Source organism: Perognathus longimembris, chromosome 2 (genome assembly GCF_023159225.1).
Source record: "Perognathus longimembris pacificus isolate PPM17 chromosome 2, ASM2315922v1, whole genome shotgun sequence".
NCBI classification, from domain to species: domain Eukaryota; kingdom Metazoa; phylum Chordata; class Mammalia; order Rodentia; family Heteromyidae; genus Perognathus; species Perognathus longimembris.
Genome location: NC_063162.1, coordinates 793,831 through 812,500, shown reverse-complemented (window position 1 = coordinate 812,500; position 18,670 = coordinate 793,831). Strand labels below are relative to the sequence as shown.

At 58.5% G+C, this 18,670-nt stretch overlaps 1 protein-coding gene across 3 annotated transcripts in view; it reads left to right on the top strand.

Annotated features, from left to right (window-relative positions):
* Inpp5a (inositol polyphosphate-5-phosphatase A) overlaps nucleotides 1-18,670 on the top strand; it is a 172,506-nt gene that overhangs the window by 108,659 nt on the left and 45,177 nt on the right. For all 3 annotated transcript variants that reach the window (XM_048338004.1, XM_048338003.1, XM_048338005.1), the window contains exons 6-8: nucleotides 2,415-2,518; nucleotides 12,826-12,878; nucleotides 16,453-16,572. In XM_048338004.1, coding sequence (XP_048193961.1) covers nucleotides 2,415-2,518; nucleotides 12,826-12,878; nucleotides 16,453-16,572 — 277 coding nt within the window. The remainder of the gene's footprint in view (nucleotides 1-2,414; nucleotides 2,519-12,825; nucleotides 12,879-16,452; nucleotides 16,573-18,670) is intronic.

The window sequence follows — 18,670 nt, the reverse complement described above, 5'->3', positions numbered from 1 at the left end:
GTGACAGAAGTGGTGTCTGCGTGTAACAGAAGTGATATCTGCGGTGTGACGGAAGTGGTGTCTGTGGTGTGACGGAAGTGATGCCTGCAATGTGACACACATGATGTCTGTGTAACAGAAGTGATAGCTGTGTGTGACAGAAGTGATGTCTGTGTAACAGAAGTGATGTATGTGTGTGATGTCAGTGTATGACAGAAGTGAAGTCTGTATGTGAAAAGTGATGTCTGTGTGACAGAGTGATGTCTGTGTGTGAGACAGAAGTGATGTCTGTGCGTGACAGAAGTGATGCCTGCAATGTGACACACATGATGTCTGTGTAACAGAAGTGATAGCTGTGTGTGACAGAAGTGATGTCTGTGTAACAGAAGTGATGTATGTGTGTGATGTCAGTGTACGACAGAAGTGAAGTCTGTATGTGACAAGTGATGTCTGTGTGTAACAGAACTGATGATGTCTGTGGTGTGACAGAAGTGATGTCTGTGCGTGACAGAAGTGATGCCTGCAATTTGACAGAAGTGATGTCTGTGTAATAGAAGTGATGTCTGTGTGTGGTAGAAGTGATATCTGTGATGTAACAGAAGTGATGTCTGTGTGTAACAGAACTGATGTCTGTGATGCGATAGAAGTGATATCTGCGTGACAGAAGTGATGTCTGTGATGTGACAGAAGTGAAGTCTGTGTGTGACACGTGAAGTCTGTGTGACAGAGTGATGTCTGTGTGTGAGACAGAAGTGAAGTCTGTGATACGGCAGAAGGAAGCGTTTGCCTGGTCCTTGGTTTCTTTCTTTGCTCCTCTGTCCTACCTGTGTCTGTGGTGGACAGTGCTGTGTTCTGCCAGTGTCTGTGGTGGACAGTGCTGTGTTCTGCCGGTGTCTGTGGTGGACAGTGCTGTGTTCTGCCGGTGTCTGTGGTGGACAGTGCTGTGTTCTGCCAGTGTCTGTGGTGGACAGTGCTGTGTTCTGCCGGTGTCTGTGGTGGACAGTGCTGTGTTCTGCCGGTGTCTGTGGTGGACAGTGCTGTGTTCTGCCGGTGTCTGTGGTGGACAGTGCTGTGTTCTGCCGGTGTCTGTGGTGGACAGTGCTGTGTTCTGCCGGTGTCTGTGGTGGACAGTGCTCTGTCCTGCCTGTGACTGTGGTGGACAGTGCTCTGTCCTGCCTGTCTGTGGTGGACAGTGCTCTGTCCTGCCTGTCTGTGGTGGACAGTGCTCTGTCCTGCCTGTCTGTGGTGGACAGCACTGTCCTGCTTGTGTCTGTAGTGGACAGTGCTTTGTCCTGCCTGTGTCTGTGGTGGACAGTGCTGTGTCTTTCTGTGTCTGTGGTGGATGGCACTGTCCTGCTTATGTCTGTGTGGACAGTGCTGTGTTCTTCCGGTGTCTGCGGTGGACAGTACTTTGTCCTGACTGTGCTTATCCTGGACATTGCTCTGTCCTGCCTGTGTCTGTGGTGGACAGTGCTGTGTCCTGACTGTGTCTTAGTGGACAGTACTCTAGACCCTGTAGGTCCTAGCAGCTCACAGTGATAAAGATGTCCCATGGAATCCTGGAAGCACAGCTGCTGCTTCTCCAAAGATGTCCTCTAAGAATCCACTTGATACCCCAGTGATTCACCCTAGGGCAGTTGTTCTTGGAGGAGCATTGGGGGACTGGGCTGGAGCTGGGGGAGCATGTCCAGGGACATCTGGGATGAGCCCCTGCTACTGCAGTGACCCCAGGCATAGGTACCCTGTGCCCTCACCGCAGGGACCAGAAGCTTCCCATTGACAGGCCCCAGAGGCTTCTAGGAATGAACACCATGCTCACTGAGGGACAGACCCCAGGCCAGCCCCTGTCCTCAGGTGCCCTCAGCCTAGGCACACCTGGGGCACCTTCAAGGAAGTGTAGGTGGTTGCTGGAGAGCACCTGTCCCATGTCCCTCTCTCCATCTCACATTAAAAACTCTTCCTTGGAATATGAGTGATGTTGTCTGTGTGCAAAGAGGAGATCAATGTTATTAAATAAATTCATGGAAGTCTGAGCAAGTGGTAATTCCACAGCTCTCTTAAATATGTTCGTGGCTCTTGAAGAGGGTGCCAATTAGCCCCTGTAAATCTGCAGGCTGGGAGCTCTTAGGGGATAATGAAGTGGAGTGTCAGATTCCGGGTCACAGAACCAGAATTTATGATAGTCATGTACATCCCCGGAGCAGCTGCTTAGAACTGGCTTGCTGCCCACTGCCCTGCCTGGGGCCTCAGAGTCAGCCTGTGGCCCACACTGCCTCGCTTGGGGCCTCAGTGTCGGCCTGCTGCCCACTGCCCTGCCTTTGGCCTCCCTTGCTTCCTCAGACTACTCTACAGGGGCATGCCCCCCACTAGTGAGTGGCTGGTTGGATGGAGCATAGTGATGAAGTTATTCATGTCATCCTTCTGGTCTCTTCCAGCTAAGAAATATAAGAAAGTCACTGGCAAGGAGATCTACTCGGATACCTTGGAGAGCACGCCAATGCTGGAGAAGGAGAAGTTCCCACAGGACTACTTCCCCGAGGTGTGTAGGCCTGGGCCTTTCCTGCCATTGAGTTTAGGGGCAGCTGTGGCATCCTTTTTCATACCTGAGGTACATAGGGCTGGGATGGACTGTTTCATACTCGCTGGAGTACAGCCTGGGCTTGTTGAGCTCTAAGGCCTCTCTCTCAGAAGTTCCAAACATCGTCGTCTTCCTATGGCATGATCTGGGCTGCCCAACATCACCTTGTGTCAGTTAGCCAACTCTCAGATCACCTCTTCTATCCAAGAAGGCTCTCCCCTAAGGTCACAGGAAAGGTCACAGGCCGGTGTCCTCCTGCTCTTCTGGTGAGCATGGGTCCCCACCTTGCTGGAGAGGGCAGCCAGCTGCCCGTGCAGCAACTGTGTCAGTGCATTTTCACAGGCGTGTTTCCAGTACTGAAGGGGTGGCACTGAGCCACGTCTCATCTTCATTCATGCCCTGCCCTTACTATGATGTCGGGACTGCATCTGGGCTCCTCGGCACGCCGTATCCCCACGGATTGCTCTGCGGTTCCCCCTCCATGTGGGCCCTGCGTAGTGAAGTGCTGGGCTTGTTCAGAGCTGATTTTCAGCAAGGCCACCACATTATTCACTTGCTTTATAACCTGTGCCTTGAGTGAAGGGCTTACGGCTGTCTGCGTGAAGGATGGGTGTTCGCATCACCTGTGGCTTGGCTTCCTCATCCATCGTCCCCAGGCCAAGGACATGGTGTCAGCAGCCTGGCTTTCTGTCCCCAGCCACCTCAGGCCAACACCGCCGTCTCCTCTTCTGCCAGGTTGGAAAAGGATGGCAGGAAAGCTCCAGAGCTCTCGCACAGCCACATCGATGTGTCATGGCAACCCTACTGAGGGTGGCAGGCTCTATGGAAGGACACTGGGGGCTTGCAAAGTCCTTAAGAATCCATGGGCCAAGAAGCTGGATTCAGAGCCTGTTTGTGGCCACACTTGGGCCCTATCCACTGCATACTGGCCCTAGCCCTTGGGGAGGCCTCTTCAGGGCTGGCACTTAACCCAGTTCTCATCTCAGAATAACCACCGCAGGCTTAGGCCTAAGTAGAAATAACAAGTGCTCAGAGAGGCTCCAAGCAGAACCAAGAAGCCAGGGCTAGCTACCAACTGCTCTCTTTGTGGTTTTGAGATATGCCTTGCAAGACAGGTCCCCAGTCCACAGAGGTGGACTGAAGGAGGCAGCATTAGACATGGTCATAAGCAGTGGTGTTTGTGATGTTTCCAGGGTAAGATAGTACTCGATGCCCAAACAAATCAAGTGTCCTTCTTTGCAACTTTCTCCTTTATTGTGTGTGTGCCAGTGCTGGGGCTTGAACTCAAGGACTCACATTCTTGCTTGGATTTTTCTCTCAAGGTTGGCATGCTGCCACTTGAGCCATAGCATCACTCTTGCTTTTTACAAGTTACTTGGAGATAAGAGCCAGTCCTCAGATCTCAGCCTCCTGAGTAACTAAGATTACAGGGGTGAGCCAGCAGTACCTAACACAGCTTCAAATACCCCTTCAACCTATCTCCAACGTGGAGAAGAATGTGATGAATCAAAAATAGATACCATGCCCCATCCAGATTGAGAACAACCACAACTGGGCACACAACCTGCATTCCTCAGTGGGATCTTCTCTTGAGTCACGGCACGCCACATTCTTGCCCTCCAAGGCACATCCCTCAGTGGGATTTTCTCCTGAGGATAGCAGCTGCCTTCTGCTTCAGAACCTTGCATGCATCTGTGCAGTGCATGGGTGGGCTTTTAACTGTGTGCTTAAAGTTCCCATGAGTAGGGCTGGAAATGACAGCTTATGCTGTAATCCCAGTCACTGGGGAGAGGGAGATGAAGAGGATTGTAGGTTGAGGTCAGCCTGGGTAAAAAGTTAGTGTGATCACCAGCCACTTGTGGGGGGATACCACTCACTCACTGGAGGGGTGGTTAGGAGGACCACCAGGACGCTGCCAGGGCAAAAAAGCAGGAGACCCTATCTGAAAAATAGCTAAAGCAAAAAGGATGGGTCGTGTGGCTCAGTGCTAGAGCACCTGCCTAGCAAACACGGTTCTGAGTCTGAGCCTCAGTATTGCCTCATTGCACAGTTCACACACTGTTCCATAGGCAGGGTCTCTGGTTGTGAGAAGTTTTTCACTCCCAGGACTCAGTAGGAGGCTTCCATCTGCTGGAGCTCTGTGGCTTCCATCCCACAGGAGCCTCTGTGGCTTCCATCCCACAGGAGCCTCTGCACCCTCCATCCCACAGGAGCCTCCGTGGCCTTCATCCACAGGAGCCTCCGTGGCCTCCATCCACAGGAGCCTCTGCACCCTCCATCCCACAGGAGCCTCCGTGGCCTCCATCCCACAGGAGCCTCCGTGGCCTTCATCCCACAGGAGCCTCCGTGGCCTCCATCCACAGGAGCCTCCGTGGCCTCCACCCACAGGAGCCTCCGTGGCCTCCACCCACAGGAGCCTCCGTGGCCTCCATCCCACAGGAGCCTCTGCACCCTCCATCCCACAGGATCCTCCGTGGCCTTCACCCACAGGAGCCTCCGTGGCCTTCACCCACAGGAGCCTCCGTGGCCTTCACCCACAGGAGCCTCCGTGGCCTCCATCCCACAGGAGCCTCCGTGGCCTCCATCCCACAGGAGCCTCTGCACCCTCCATCCCACAGGAGCCTCCGTGGCCTTCACCCACAGGAGCCTCCGTGGCCTTCACCCACAGGAGCCTCCATGGCCTTCACCCACAGGAGCCTCTGCACCCTTCATCCACAGGAGCCTCGTGGCCTTCACCCACAGGAGCCTCCGTGGCCTCCATCCCACAGGAGCCTCCGTGGCCTCCATCCCACAGGAGCCTCCGTGGCCTTCACCCACAGGAGCCTCCGTGGCCTTCACCCACAGGATCCTCCGTGGCCTTCACCCACAGGAGCCTCCGTGGCCTCCATCCCACAGGAGCCTCCGTGGCCTCCATCCCACAGGAGCCTCCGTGGCCTTCACCCACAGGAGCCTCCGTGGCCTCCATCCCACAGGAGCCTCCGTGGCCTCCATCCCACAGGAGCCTCCGTGGCCTTCACCCACAGGAGCCTCCGTGGCTTCCATCCCACAGGAGCCTCCGTGGCCTCCATCCCACAGGAGCCTCCGTGGCCTTCACCCACAGGAGCCTCCGTGGCCTCCATCCCACAGGAGCCTCCGTGGCCTCCATTCCACAGGAGCCTCCGTGGCCTTCACCCACAGGAGCCTCTGCACCCTTCATCCACAGGAGCCTCGTGGCCTTCCTGGTACCCCATGTCATCGCGTCACTTGGTGCAGTTCAGAAGTGGGAAGACTCATCCTTAGCACACAGCGTCCTCTTTGTCTTTGTAGGCTCTGGGAGGGGCATTGGCCACAGCCCCATTCCTGGCCTCTGCTCCTCTGCCAGTGTCTTAGCAAAGCTGTCGTGTCCTTAGCAGGAAGAAGAAAAGGAGAGGCTGGGACAACAGGTGCCTTGAGGGGTGGCCCACCCAGGTGTAGGCCTCCTTTAGAACCTCACAGTTCCTCCAAAGACACCTGCACTTTGCTGGCTCCTGCAGTCCTCGAGGCCAGGTGCTCCTCCGAGGGTCTCCTTACTCCCTGAGGCTTCCCCAGCTATGAACTTCCCACTTGTCATGGCCCTGTAGAGCCAGTGGAGTCTGGGGGCCGTGGCTGTCTGGCAGTGCTCTGTCCTCTGTGGTGCTAGGGCATGGTTTGGGAATGAGCAGGGGGCCCATCTGCCTCCACAGGAAAGGCAGCCCCAGCTCAGATCCAGGCCCTTTGTACTCCGTGGGCCTGGCTCCAGGGCCATGGAGGAGACAGTGAACTCATAGGAAGGGACGGCTCTGGTCTTCCGCCCTGGGTGTCTGGGTGGACACCCATCTCAACATTGTGAGCAGCAGGGTGCTGGTCAGCCAGTCAGCTGACCCCATGGCCCCGGACCCTGGACCGACCTGCCAGCGTAGGCAGTTTCTGGGTCATCAGGGAGGCTGGCTTGGATCCCTGGCTTGTGCTGGGCAAGTGGGTCATGGGTTTCCTTTCATCTGGAAATTAACAGCAGGAAAATCTCACTTTACCACTACAGACTCAGACTTTCGGTCAGCCATGTGCCCCTTCTTAAAGTGCAAGACTTCCCAAAGTGTGTCACAGGAAGGTCGGCACCTGGCCCTGCCCTATGCAAGTCACAGGGTTGTGCTGGCTCGAGCCTGGACCACCTGGAGAGGCCACTGGGTGAGCGTCCCCAGCCCCCCAGCCTCCTGAGTCTCTGTAGGGCTTTATTACCTCCTGTGTAGTCCCCTTTCACCCTCGCACGTGTGCCGCCCGTCCCGCGGGTGGCAGAGCTGGGGTGTGGTCTACGTGATAGCCTCGGATGGTGTGTAGTCGCGATGACGCCCACCCCCGCCCTCTTACCCTTAAATGAGGACGCAGGACACACACGGTCTCAGGGAAAGCATCTTGGAATTCCGTTTAATAAAGGGAAGAACAACCACATTTATAGCAGTAATGACGGCAGGAAGGGGAGGGATACAGGCTGCTCTGAGCTGTCCATCACAGTGATGTCACGGAACTTTCCCCAGAGGCAGAGATCACAGCCCACAGGACCGCCCCTCTGGGCTCCCCCCGGCGCCATTTTGACATACATGTGCTCCGAGACTGGAGGCAGGGCTTGTTTGGGCTGCCTTTCCGGTTCTGGACCTGGGGAAAAGGTAGAAGTGGATAACAGCTACGCAGCCCCAGGGCGGATGCCCAACAAGTCTCCTGAGCCTTTCCACAGTCTCCCACGGCCTCCTGAGCCTTTCCACAGTCTCCCACGGCCTCCTGAGCCTCCTGAGCCTTTCCACAGTCTCCCACGGCCTCCTGAGCCTTTCCACAGTCTCCCACGGCCTCCTGAGCCTTTCCACAGTCTCCCACGGCCTCCTGAGCCTCCTGAGCCTTTCCACAGTCTCCCACGGCCTCCTGAGCCTTTCCACAGTCTCCCACGGCCTCCTGAGCCTTTCCACAGTCTCCCATGGCCTCCTGAGCCTCCCGTGGCCTCCCGCAGCCTCCCACGGCCTCCCGCAGCCTCCCGCAGCCTCCTGAGCCTCCCGCAGCCTCCCACAGCCTCCTGAGCCTCCCGCAGCCTCCTGAGCCTCCCGCAGCCTCCCACGGCCTCCTGAGCCTCCCGCAGCCTCCCGCGGCCTCCCGCGGCCTCCCGCAGCCTCCTGAGCCTCCTGAGCCTCCCGCAGCCTCCTGAGCCTCCCACGGCCTCCTGAGCCTCCCGCAGCCTCCCGCGGCCTCCCGCGGCCTCCCGCAGCCTCCTGAGCCTCCTGAGCCTCCCGCAGCCTCCTGAGCCTCCCGCAGCCTCCCGCGGCCTCCCGCAGCCTCCTGAGCCTCCTGAGCCTCCCGCAGCCTCCTGAGCCTCCTGAGCCTCCCGCAGCTTCCCACGGCCTCCTGAGCCTCCCGCGGCCTCCCACAGCCTCCCGCAGCCTCCCGCGGCCTCCCACAGCCTCCCACGGCCTCCCGCAGCCTCCCGCGGCCTCCCGCGGCCTCCCGCGGCCTCCTGAGCCTCCCGCGGCCTCCCGCAGCCTCCCGCAGCCTCCTGAGCCTCCCACAGCCTCCCACGGCCTCCTGAGCCTCCTGAGCCTCCCGCGGCCTCCCGCGGCCTCCCGCGGCCTCCTGAGCCTCCCGCAGCCTCCTGAGCCTCCCGCAGCCTCCTGAGCCTCCCGCAGCCTCCCATGGCCTCCCGCGGCCTCCTGAGCCTCCCGCAGCCTCCTGAGCCTCCCACGGCCTCCCACGGCCTCCCGCAGCCTCCCGCAGCCTCCCACGGCCTCCCGCAGCCTCCCGCGGCCTCCCGCGGCCTCCCGCAGCCTCCGCTGCATTGGAGTGCATTTTGGGGGAGGGAATTAGTGGAAGACGGATCTCTCTTTCTTTTATTACCATCACTTAAGGATAATCTAAATGTAATTACCGTGATGGAGGCATAATGCAATTCCAAATAATTACAGGCCTGTGCATCTAAAACTAACAAAACTTTCTCTGCTGATTTATGGATGCGTTTGGCTCCGTATGAATTTCAAATGACGCCTCAGGGAGCAACACTCCAGATAATGTGAGGCCATTTTTAAAAAGCAGATTTGTGTAGTCGATCGGGGCGGGCCATTTTTTTCCTCTTGCCCGTGGTGAGAAATTGGTTGTTACCATAGATCACAGGCCCTGCTGCGGGCGCCATGAAAGATGAATTAATTCCACTAATGCTCTGAGTGGGCCTTTCACGGCAGAGCCGCCTGGCCATAACCTCCCGCAGCCCCTCTTTTCTCCACCGCGATTTATGCTGTCTTTTTAGGAGATGAAGCTGCCTGTGTTTGCCATCCATCTGCTGGCTCAAGGAACCTCATTAACGAGGGACTGAGCAGGGGCCATCTGGGGTGAGGGCCGTGCCACCCTTCTGCCAGGCCTGTGTGCTTTCCATTTCTGCGGTGGTGATCCTCAAAGAGCCAGGAGGCTGCTGCCCCACCATGCAGGACTACTCCTGTCTGCTCTGAGGGGTTGGAAAGGGAAAGTTCCAGAAGGTGATTAGTGAGCAGAAAGTATAGAACATGGTTGGTTGGAAGAGATTCATCAGACATCGAGGAACCCTAACCCCACCCACACTCATCCTGCTTCTGTTTTCTGAGCCCAATGTTGGTACCTCTCGCTGGGGACCTCTAGGCCTGCTGAGGGGCTGAGCTCAGCCTTCCCTGCCCTGTGTCAGACTCTCCAGGCCTCCTGGACTAACCCTCGCCTGGGCTGCCTTGAGCACAGTGGCGCCTGCATGCATAGGTGCTGCTCTGTGTGTCGGGTGCCCGCGTGGGCGTGTACATGCGTTTTGGCCGGTAGGGGTGTCTAGGGAGGCCACGCTGAAGAACTTCCTGTCGGAAAGCACCCACGTGGTCCGATGATGGAGTGCCACGTACTGCTGGGACCCCGCCCCCCACCAGCGTCAGCCCCCAGTGCTCTGTCACGCAGAAAGTGGTCAGAAGAGGAAGCTTTGGCCTAGGAAGTGGGAAGTGCATTCCGGCTCTGCCTCTTCATCATGGAGCTAGTGGTCTTGGGCAGGCCAGTTCCTCCCTGGTGAAATGAGGGCATCTCTGTGCTGATCCCCTTCCAGGCCCCAAAGGGTGTACGGAACACCGTGGGCAGCCCTGTCCTTGGCCTGAGTGGGAGGCCTTGCACTGTGTCCCAGCCAGGCCTTGGCAGGCGTCAGCCTCACCTGCCGTGAGGCACTGGTTCGCTCCCCACAAGAGTTCTTTGGAAATGTAGCCCAGACATTTGTAACGGCAGGGACGAGCGTGTCTCAAAGTACTGGGTTATAACAATGTTAACTTCGATTTCCTGAGATTCATCTACACCTTAGTGAAAAATCTCAAATCTAGTTAGAATTCTAAAACCGGAATTAATACCTATGTATATTGTACAAAAATAACATAGTATCTCCTGCTTTACATATTCAGTCCATAGTAAGTAATGTTGAGATAATGCCCATTTATTATGGAAAATTAGTGTCTAACAATATACACATGTGTACGCATACACTCAAGATACATACACATCTACTTGCACACCGAATTTATGTCAATCCCACATCTGCTTATATGCTGAACTTACGTAAATCCCCCACACCTGCTTACACACCAGATTTATGTCAATCACGCATATCTACTTATACACTGAATCTATGACAATGTGAAGACTGAGGGGAAGAGTTCATTTCTGGTCCAAAGCTATTACAGCTGTATACGGAGTTCTAGGCCAGGCATGCATGTGTTGGATTTGAGGTGTGATGCTGTGGCCCTGGTCCACCGCTCCTCCAGAAGAGCCCTCAGAAGGTGGCTGCTCCCAGGTGTCCTCCCTCCCCTCCCCCCACTTCCCTCACAGCGGGGAGACACTGCCCCCCTCCCCCCCACTTCCCTCACGGCGGGGAGACACTGCCGCAGTGCAGTGCCGCGGGCTGGCCTACGTGCCTCTCAGCCCGTGGAGCTCTTCCCTCGTCCTCACGAGGCCGCCCTGCTCTGCACGGCGTCTCAGTGATACTTACCTCTGAGAAAGTAGGTGTTCAAGCTCAGGTATGCTCTTCATGCATACACTTGGGTGTGGGTGGTCAGGCCCAGAATCTTCCATTGTGCCACGGATCCTGCTAGAGCATCAGTTGTGCCAGCTTCTCTCTGCACGCGAGTGGCAGCTGGTAGTGACGGTGGGAAAGGCAGCTCGACCCTGCGTGCCGTGCTCCTTGTGGCTGTGGATGAGGCTGCCTCATGTCCCAACTCTGCCATTTCTTCTTGTTCAGAACTAGAAGAGAATAATATGAGAAATGAGTGCCTGTCTACCTACACTAGCACCAGGATTTACATTGTAACTGCTTCCCTGTTAGCAGCTCTCTTACAGGAACACCTTAGATGGGATGATTTACAGAGCAACTTTTCATAGCAAAGCAATTTTTCATAGTTCAAGAGTCTGGGAGTCCAAGATTTAGATGCCTACTGATTCCAGTGAGGCCGCCATCTTCTCCCATGATTACATCTTGTTTCTGTGTCTTCCAGGGAAACAGTGTCCACACCAGGGGCAGAAGGAATCAAAAGGGACAAGAGCCCTTTGTTAAACACTCTTACACAGCAGTCATCTTATTAAAGGCAGTCATGCCCTCCTCAGAAGGAGGTCCTCGGGTCTCAGCGTGGGGGTTCGGCATCAGACCATAGCATACTCCCTATCATGGGGCAGGCCCTGCTGAGACCCACACACGCCCACACACGGTGGCCCTGCTGAGACCTTCCATGTCCACACATGGTGGCCCTGCTGGGGCCTTCCATGTCCACACACGGTGGCCCTGCTGAGACCTTCCACGTCCACACACGGTGGCCCTGCTGAGACCTTCCATGTCCACACACGGTGGCCCTGCTGGGGTCTCCACGCCCACACACGGTGGCCCTGCTGAGACCTTCCACGTCCACACACGGTGGCCCTGCTGGGGTCTCCACGCCCACACACGGTGGCCCTGCTGGGGCCTCCCACGTCCACACACGGTGGCCCTGCTGGGGCCTCCCACGTCCACACACGGTGGCCCTGCTGGGGCCTCCCACGTCCACACACGGTGGCCCTGCTGAGACCTTCCATGTCCACACACGGTGGCCCTGCTGAGACCTTCCATGTCCACACACAGTGGCCCTGCTGAGACCTTCCACGTCCACACACGGTGGCCCTGCTGGGGCCTCCCACGTCCACACACGGTGGCCCTGCTGAGACCTTCCATGTCCACACACGGTGGCCCTGCTGGGGCCTCCCACGTCCACACACGGTGGCCCTGCTGGGGCCTCCCACGTCCACACACGGTGGCCCTGCTGGGGCCTCCCACGTCCACACACGGTGGCCCTGCTGAGACCTTCCATGTTCACACACGGTGGCCCTGCTGAGGCCTTCCATGTCCACACACGGTGGCCCTGCTGGGGCCTCCACATCCACACACGGTGGCCCTGCTGAGACCTTCCATGTTCACACACGGTGGCCCTGCTGAGGCCTTCCACGTCCACACACGGTGGCCCTGCTGGGGCCTCCCACGTCCACACACGGTGGCCCTGCTGAGACCTTCCATGTTCACACACGGTGGCCCTGCTGAGGCCTCCCACGTCCACACACGGTGGCCCTGCTGGGGCCTCCCACATCCACACACGGTGGCCCTGCTGAGACCTTCCATGTCCACACACAGTGGCCCTGCTGGGACGTTCCACGTCCACACACGGTGGCCCTGCTGGGGCCTCCCACGTCCACACACGGTGGCCCTGCTGAGACCTTCCATGTCCACACACGGTGGCCCTGCTGGGGTCTCCACGCCCACACACGGTGGCCCTGCTGAGACCTTCCACGTCCACACACGGTGGCCCTGCTGAGACCTTCCACGTCCACACACGGTGGCCCTGCTGAGACCTTCCATGTCCACACACAGTGGCCCTGCTGGGGTCTCCACGTCCACACACGGTGGCCCTGCTGGGGCCTCCCACGTCCACACACGGTGGCCCTGCTGGGGTCTCCACGTCCACACACGGTGGCCCTGCTGGGGCCTCCCACGTCCACACACAGTGGCCCTGCTAAGGCCTCCCCCAGCAGACTTCTATCACCGTCTCGGTCAGGCCAACTCACGGCCGGTAGGACGGCTGCTCTGGGGTCCTTGTCCCCCATGGGTGCCGGGTGTGGAAAGGTGAACACAACTCCTGCACGGAAAGCTTCTCGTCTGTGCCCTCCAGTGCAGAGGGCCGAGGGATGTTCCCAGTCCGCTTCTTGCTGCTCACTTTGTGACTTTGGTTTTTCAGTGCAAGTGGTCAAGAAAAGGCTTCATCCGGACACGGTGGTGTATTGCTGACTGGTATGTTACACGACTTCATGCTATTTTGTCTTTGCTTCACAATTTCTGGAGTGGCTTCTGTGCCTCTGCTGTTATTTCACCCGCGGGTCATGTTGTGAAAGTGCCATTGAAGGCGGTGCTCATTTTGGATGGGGGTTCCAGCCACCTGACTCTCTGGTTTGGTGACACTGCAGGACATGGAGTGTTGATGCCCATTTCCTCGGGAGGGGGGCGGTCCTAACACTTGGCACACGAGGCTGTAGCTGGTGGAGGCTCCGAGCCCTCCCCAGGTGTGGGCTCTGTGTGCCAGAGTGTGTGCATCAGCAAGCTGGCAGGAAGGCATCTGGGTCCAGCACACAGAAGTGAGATTCTACAGACACCCTCAGCCTGAGGACAGATGAGCAGGTCCTGTCCCTTCTTGCTATCTGGTGTGCAAGCATTCCCAGTAGCCATGAGCACTTCCAGCTGAGGAGGCTTATTAAACACCGCCGGCGTCCTACAGTGGCTTCCACACCCTTGTGGCCTGGCCCTGGAACCAGGTGGAATCTCGCTTGCGCTTTCTTTATATTTTCCTCCCAGGGACTTTTCTGAAGCCTTGCTGCCCAAAGATTGATTGCTATAGAACAACCACTTCAGCTTACAACTCCAGAGACGATTTCCTCTGTTGTTCAGCTGAGGTTCTGGCCCAGGCCTTTAGGGGTTGCTCAGGACAAGGCCCAGAGAAGAGAGGAGAGGAAAGGAGACAGAGATGCCAAGATGAAGCTACAGTCCTGGAGGTCTAATGCAGAGGTGACGGCCACCTCTTCTGCCTGTGCTCTTGGTCTCAGGATATGCCTCGGACACCCCGGGCATGGCTACTTGGAGGCTGGTTGTTGGGTCACAGACTGTTGGTGACCACAGGCAAGAGGAGCATGCACTCCTGCAAGGCTCTCCTTCCTATCACTGTGAGAAAGGGCAGGGTTGAGTGCCAGTGTCCTGGAGAGGTGGCCATGAGCGCCTGGGGACCTGGAGAGGTGGCCGTGAGGACCTGGGGACCTGGAGAGGTGGCCGTGAGCGCCTGGGGACCTGGGGAGGTGGCCGTGAGGACCTGGGGGACCTGGAGAGGTGGCCGTGAGCACATGGGGACCTGGAGAGGTGGCCGTGAGCACCTGGGGGACCTGGGGAGGTGGCCGTGAGGACCTGGGGAGGTGGCCGTGAGCACCTGGGGGACCTGGGGAGGTGGCCGAGAGGACCTGGGGGACCTGGAGAGGTGGCCGTGAGGACCTGGGGGACCTGGAGAGGTGGCCGTGAGCACCTGGGGGACCTGGGGAGGTGGCCGTGAACACCTGGGGGACCTGGAGAGGTGGCCGTGAGCGCCTGGGGACCTGGGGAGGTGGCCGTGAGGACTTGGGGGACCTGGAGAGGTGGCCGTGAGGACCTGGGGGACCTGGGGAGGTGGCCGTGAGGACCTGGGGGACCTGGGGAGGTGGCCGTGAGGACCTGGGGACCTGGGGAGGTGGCCGTGAAGACCTGGGGAACTGGAGAGGTGGCCGTGAGCACATGGGGACCTGGAGAGGTGGCCGTGAGGACCTGGGGGACCTGGGGAGGTGGCCGTGAGCACATGGGGGACCTGGGGAGGTGGCCGTGAGGACCTGGGGGACCTGGAGAGGTGGCCGTGAGCACCTGGGGACCTGGGGAGGTGGCCGTGAGGACCTGGGGGACCTGGGGAGGTGGCCGTGAGCACATGGGGACCTGGAGAGGTGGCCGTGAGCACATGGGGACCTGGAGAGGTGGCCGTGAGGACCTGGGGGACCTGGGGAGGTGGCCGTGAGGACCTGGGGACCTGGGGAGGTGGCCGTGAGGACCTGGGGGACCTGGGGAGGTGGCCGTGAGGACCTGGGGGACCTGGGGAGGTGGCCGTGAGGACCTGGGGACCTGGAGAGGTGGCCGTGAGCACATGGGGACCTGGAGAGGTGGCCGTGAGGACCTGGGGGACCTGGGGAGGTGGCCGTGAACACCTGGGTGACCTGGAGAGGTGGCCGTGAGGACCTGGGGGACCTGGGGAGGTGGCCGTGAGGACCTGGGGGACCTGGAGAGGTGGCCGTGAGGACCTGGGGGACCTGGAGAGGTGGCCGTGAGGACCTGGGGACCTGGGGAGGTGGCCGTGAGGACCTGGGGGACCTGGGGAGGTGGCCGTGAGGACCTGGGGACCTGGAGAGGTGGCCGTGAGCACATGGGGACCTGGAGAGGTGGCCGTGAGGACCTGGGGGGCCTGGGGAGGTGGCCGTGAGGACCTGGGGGACCTGGAGAGGTGGCCGTGAGGACCTGGGGGACCTGGGGAGGTGGCCGTGAGGACCTGGGGGACCTGGGGAGGTGGCCGTGAGGACCTGGGGACCTGGAGAGGTGGCCGTGAGGACCTGGGGACCTGGGGAGGTGGCCGTGAGGACCTGGGGGACCTGGGGAGGTGGCCGTGAGGACCTGGGGGACCTGGAGAGGTGGCCGTGAGGACCTGGGGGACCTGGAGAGGTGGCCGTGAGCACCTGGGGACCTGGAGAGGTGGCCGTGAGCGCATGGGGACCTGGAGCGGTGGCCGTGAGGACCTGGGGGACCTGGAGAGGTGGCCGTGAACACCTGGGGACCTGGAGAGGTGGCCGTGAGCGCATGGGGACCTGGAGCGGTGGCCGTGAGGACCTGGGGGACCTGGAGAGGTGGCCGTGAGCGCATGGGGACCTGGGGAGGTGGCCATGAACACCTGGGGACCTGGAGAGGTGGCCGTGAGCACCTGGGGGACCTGGAGAGGTGGCCGTGAGCGCATGGGGGACCTGGGGAGGTGGCCGTGAGGACCTGGGGGACCTGGGGAGGTGGCCGTGAGGACCTGGGGGACCTGGGGAGGTGGCCGTGAGGACCTGGGGGACCTGGGGAGGTGGCCGTGAGGACCTGGGGGACCTGGAGAGGTGGCCGTGAGGACCTGGGGGACCTGGGGAGGTGGCTGTGAGGACCTGGGGGACCTGGGGAGGTGGCCATGAAGACCTGGGGGACAGTGGTAGGACCTTATTGGATGTGATGTGCCTATGACAACCTGAGATGCTGAGGGTCTCCGAAAGGTGTGGAAAAGACTGACACACCAGATTCCAGCCTTACCCTGCCAATGTGTGTGAGGATGTGTGGAATTGCCGAGGCTCTTCTCAAGCCATGTGCTCAGAGGTAACTTTTGGAGAGTAAAGATGACTCGCCTGCCTCTGTCCATGCTGTGTTAGGGCCCCGGCTGTGGTGCACAGGGCAGGAGCATGGTTTCCTGGGAGGTGAGGCCAGGAATGGTGTATTCCTCTCATGGTCTAGTCTAAGCCTACAGAAAGTCCTGCAACATGTAAGACTCACATTTCACCTGGCCAGACTGAGCTTTATGGAATTGAACGATGCCTCCCTTTCCTTGACGTTGGGAAGGGGATGCTTTGGGTCGACCTGGAATGGCCCAGGACAGAGGGAGCAGGGGCCCTGGTGCCCTGAGGAGGCTGGCTTGGCCCACATTGGTATGCTGTGGGGAGAGGCCGCCCCGCTCAGGGCTGAGTGGAGTTCCCGCTTCTGGTCACCTGATCCCATTTTCTCTTGGCTGCAGTGCCTTTGACTTGGTGAACATCCATCTTTTCCACGATGCGTCCAACTTAGTAGCCTGGGAGACGAGCCCCTCGGTGTACTCAGGAGTCCGGCACAAGGCCCTCGGCTACGTACTCGACAGGTAAGTCCAGCCCCAGCCACCTCTGAATGTAGCTGTGCCTGCTCCAAGGCTACTTTCCTGCTTTCTTTTTATCTATTTACCAGCGGTCCTTGGAGGCACTGACCCATCGAAACCCAGCTGACCCATAGCCCGTCCACTGGCTGTGTGCTCAGCACTTCTCCCGCTGTGTCTTCCCTCTCTGCCTTGAGGATGTGGGAACCTGAACACTAACAGTACAGCGCCTCCAAGAAAACAAAACTGCCTTGGGCTGTGGGCCCAGAAATTGATGTCGCTGGATTCTGCCCACCATGGGCAGTGCCTTTTCCACAGCTCTAGGCTGGACTCCACGAGGAACAAAAGACATGACAGTATATGCAGGGTACTCCCAGGCCTCCAGGTCATGTGGAAAGGGTGCCTGGTAAAGGCAGAGCAGGCTGCCCAGAGGGGCTGTGCAGCAAGTGTGTTATCCAGCACTGTCACTTTGCTGAGGGCTTGAGTTCCATAGAGGAGACCTGCCCCAGCAACAGTGACTGCGGAGTCTTGGGTGTTGGAGTCAGGTGGGGTTACAGAACTGTGACCAGGAGGTTCTTGCACATATCTTGGCATGAGGCGTGTCTCCTTCTTGCATATGCATTGTGTATGAGCAAGGTCAAGCGGGCGTGCACGTGTACATGCATGAGTATATGTGTGCATACGTGCAAATTGAGTACTTTTACAGGATACAATGTGCTGTAGCTCAGTGCTGTGCATGTTGAGGTGAGAGCCTGTAGCTCAGCGCTGTGTGTCCTGAGGTGAGAGCTGTACTCAGTGCTGTGTGTCCTGAGGTGAGAGCCTGTAGCTCAGCAGTGTGTCCTGAGGTGAGAGCCTGTAGCTCAGCAGTGTGTCCTGAGGTGAGAGCTGTACTCAGCAGTGTGTCCTGAGGTGAGAGCCTGTAGCTCAGCAGTGTGTCCTGAGGTGAGAGCTGTACTCAGCAGTGTGTCCTGAGGTGAGAGCCTGTAGCTCAGCAGTGTGTCCTGAGGTGAGAGCTGTACTCAGCAGTGTGTCCTGAGGTGAGAGACTGTAGCTCAGCGCTGTGTGTCCTGAGGTGAGAGCCTGTAGCTCAGCGCTTTGTGTCCTGAGGTGAGAGACTGTGGCTCAGCGCTGTGTGTCCTGAGGTGAGAGCCTGTAGCTCAGCGCTGTGTGTCCTGAGGTGAGAGCTGTACTCAGCAGTGTGTCCTGAGGTGAGAGACTGTAGCTCAGCTGTGTGTCCTGAGGTGAGAGACTGTAGCTCAGCAGTGTGTCCTGAGGTGAGAGCCTGTAGCTCAGCGCTGTGTGTCCTGAGGTGAGAGCTGTACTCAGCAGTGTGTCCTGAGGTGAGAGCTGTACTCAGTGCTGTGTGTCCTGAGGTGAGAGCCTGTAGCTCAGTGCTGTGTGTCCTGAGGTGAGAGCTGTACTCAGTGCTGTGTGTCCTGAGGTGAGAGCTGTACTCAGCAGTGTGTCCTGAGGTGAGAGCCTGTAGCTCAGCGCTGTGTGTCCTGAGGTGAGAGCTGTACTCAGCAGTGTGTCCTGAGGTAAGAGACTGTAGCTCAGTGCTGTGTGTCCTGAGGTGAGAGACTGTGGCTCAGTGCTGTGTGTCCTAAGGTGAGAGCTGTACTCAGCAGTGTGTCCTGAGGTGAGAGCTGTACTCAGCAGTGTGTCCTGAGGTGAGAGCTGTACTCAGTGCTGTGTGTCCTGAGGTGAGAGCCTGTAGCTCAGTGCTGTGTGTCCTGAGGTGAGAGCTGTACTCAGCAGTGTGTCCTGAGGTAAGAGACTGTAGCTCAGTGCTGTGTGTCCTGAGGTGAGAGACTGTGGCTCAGTGCTGTGTGTCCTGAGGTGAGAGCCTGTAGCTCAGCGCTGTGTGTCCTGAGGTGAGAGCCTGTAGCTCAGCAGTGTGTCCTGAGGTGAGAGCCTGTAGCTCAGCAGTGTGTCCTGAGGTGAGAGCCTGTAGCTCAGCAGTGTGTCCTGAGGTGAGAGCTGTACTCAGCAGTGTGTCCTGAGGTGAGAGCCTGTAGCTCAGCGCTGTGTGTCCTGAGGTGAGAGCTGTACTCAGCAGTGTGTCCTGAGGTGAGAGCTGTACTCAGCAGTGTGTCCTGAGGTGAGA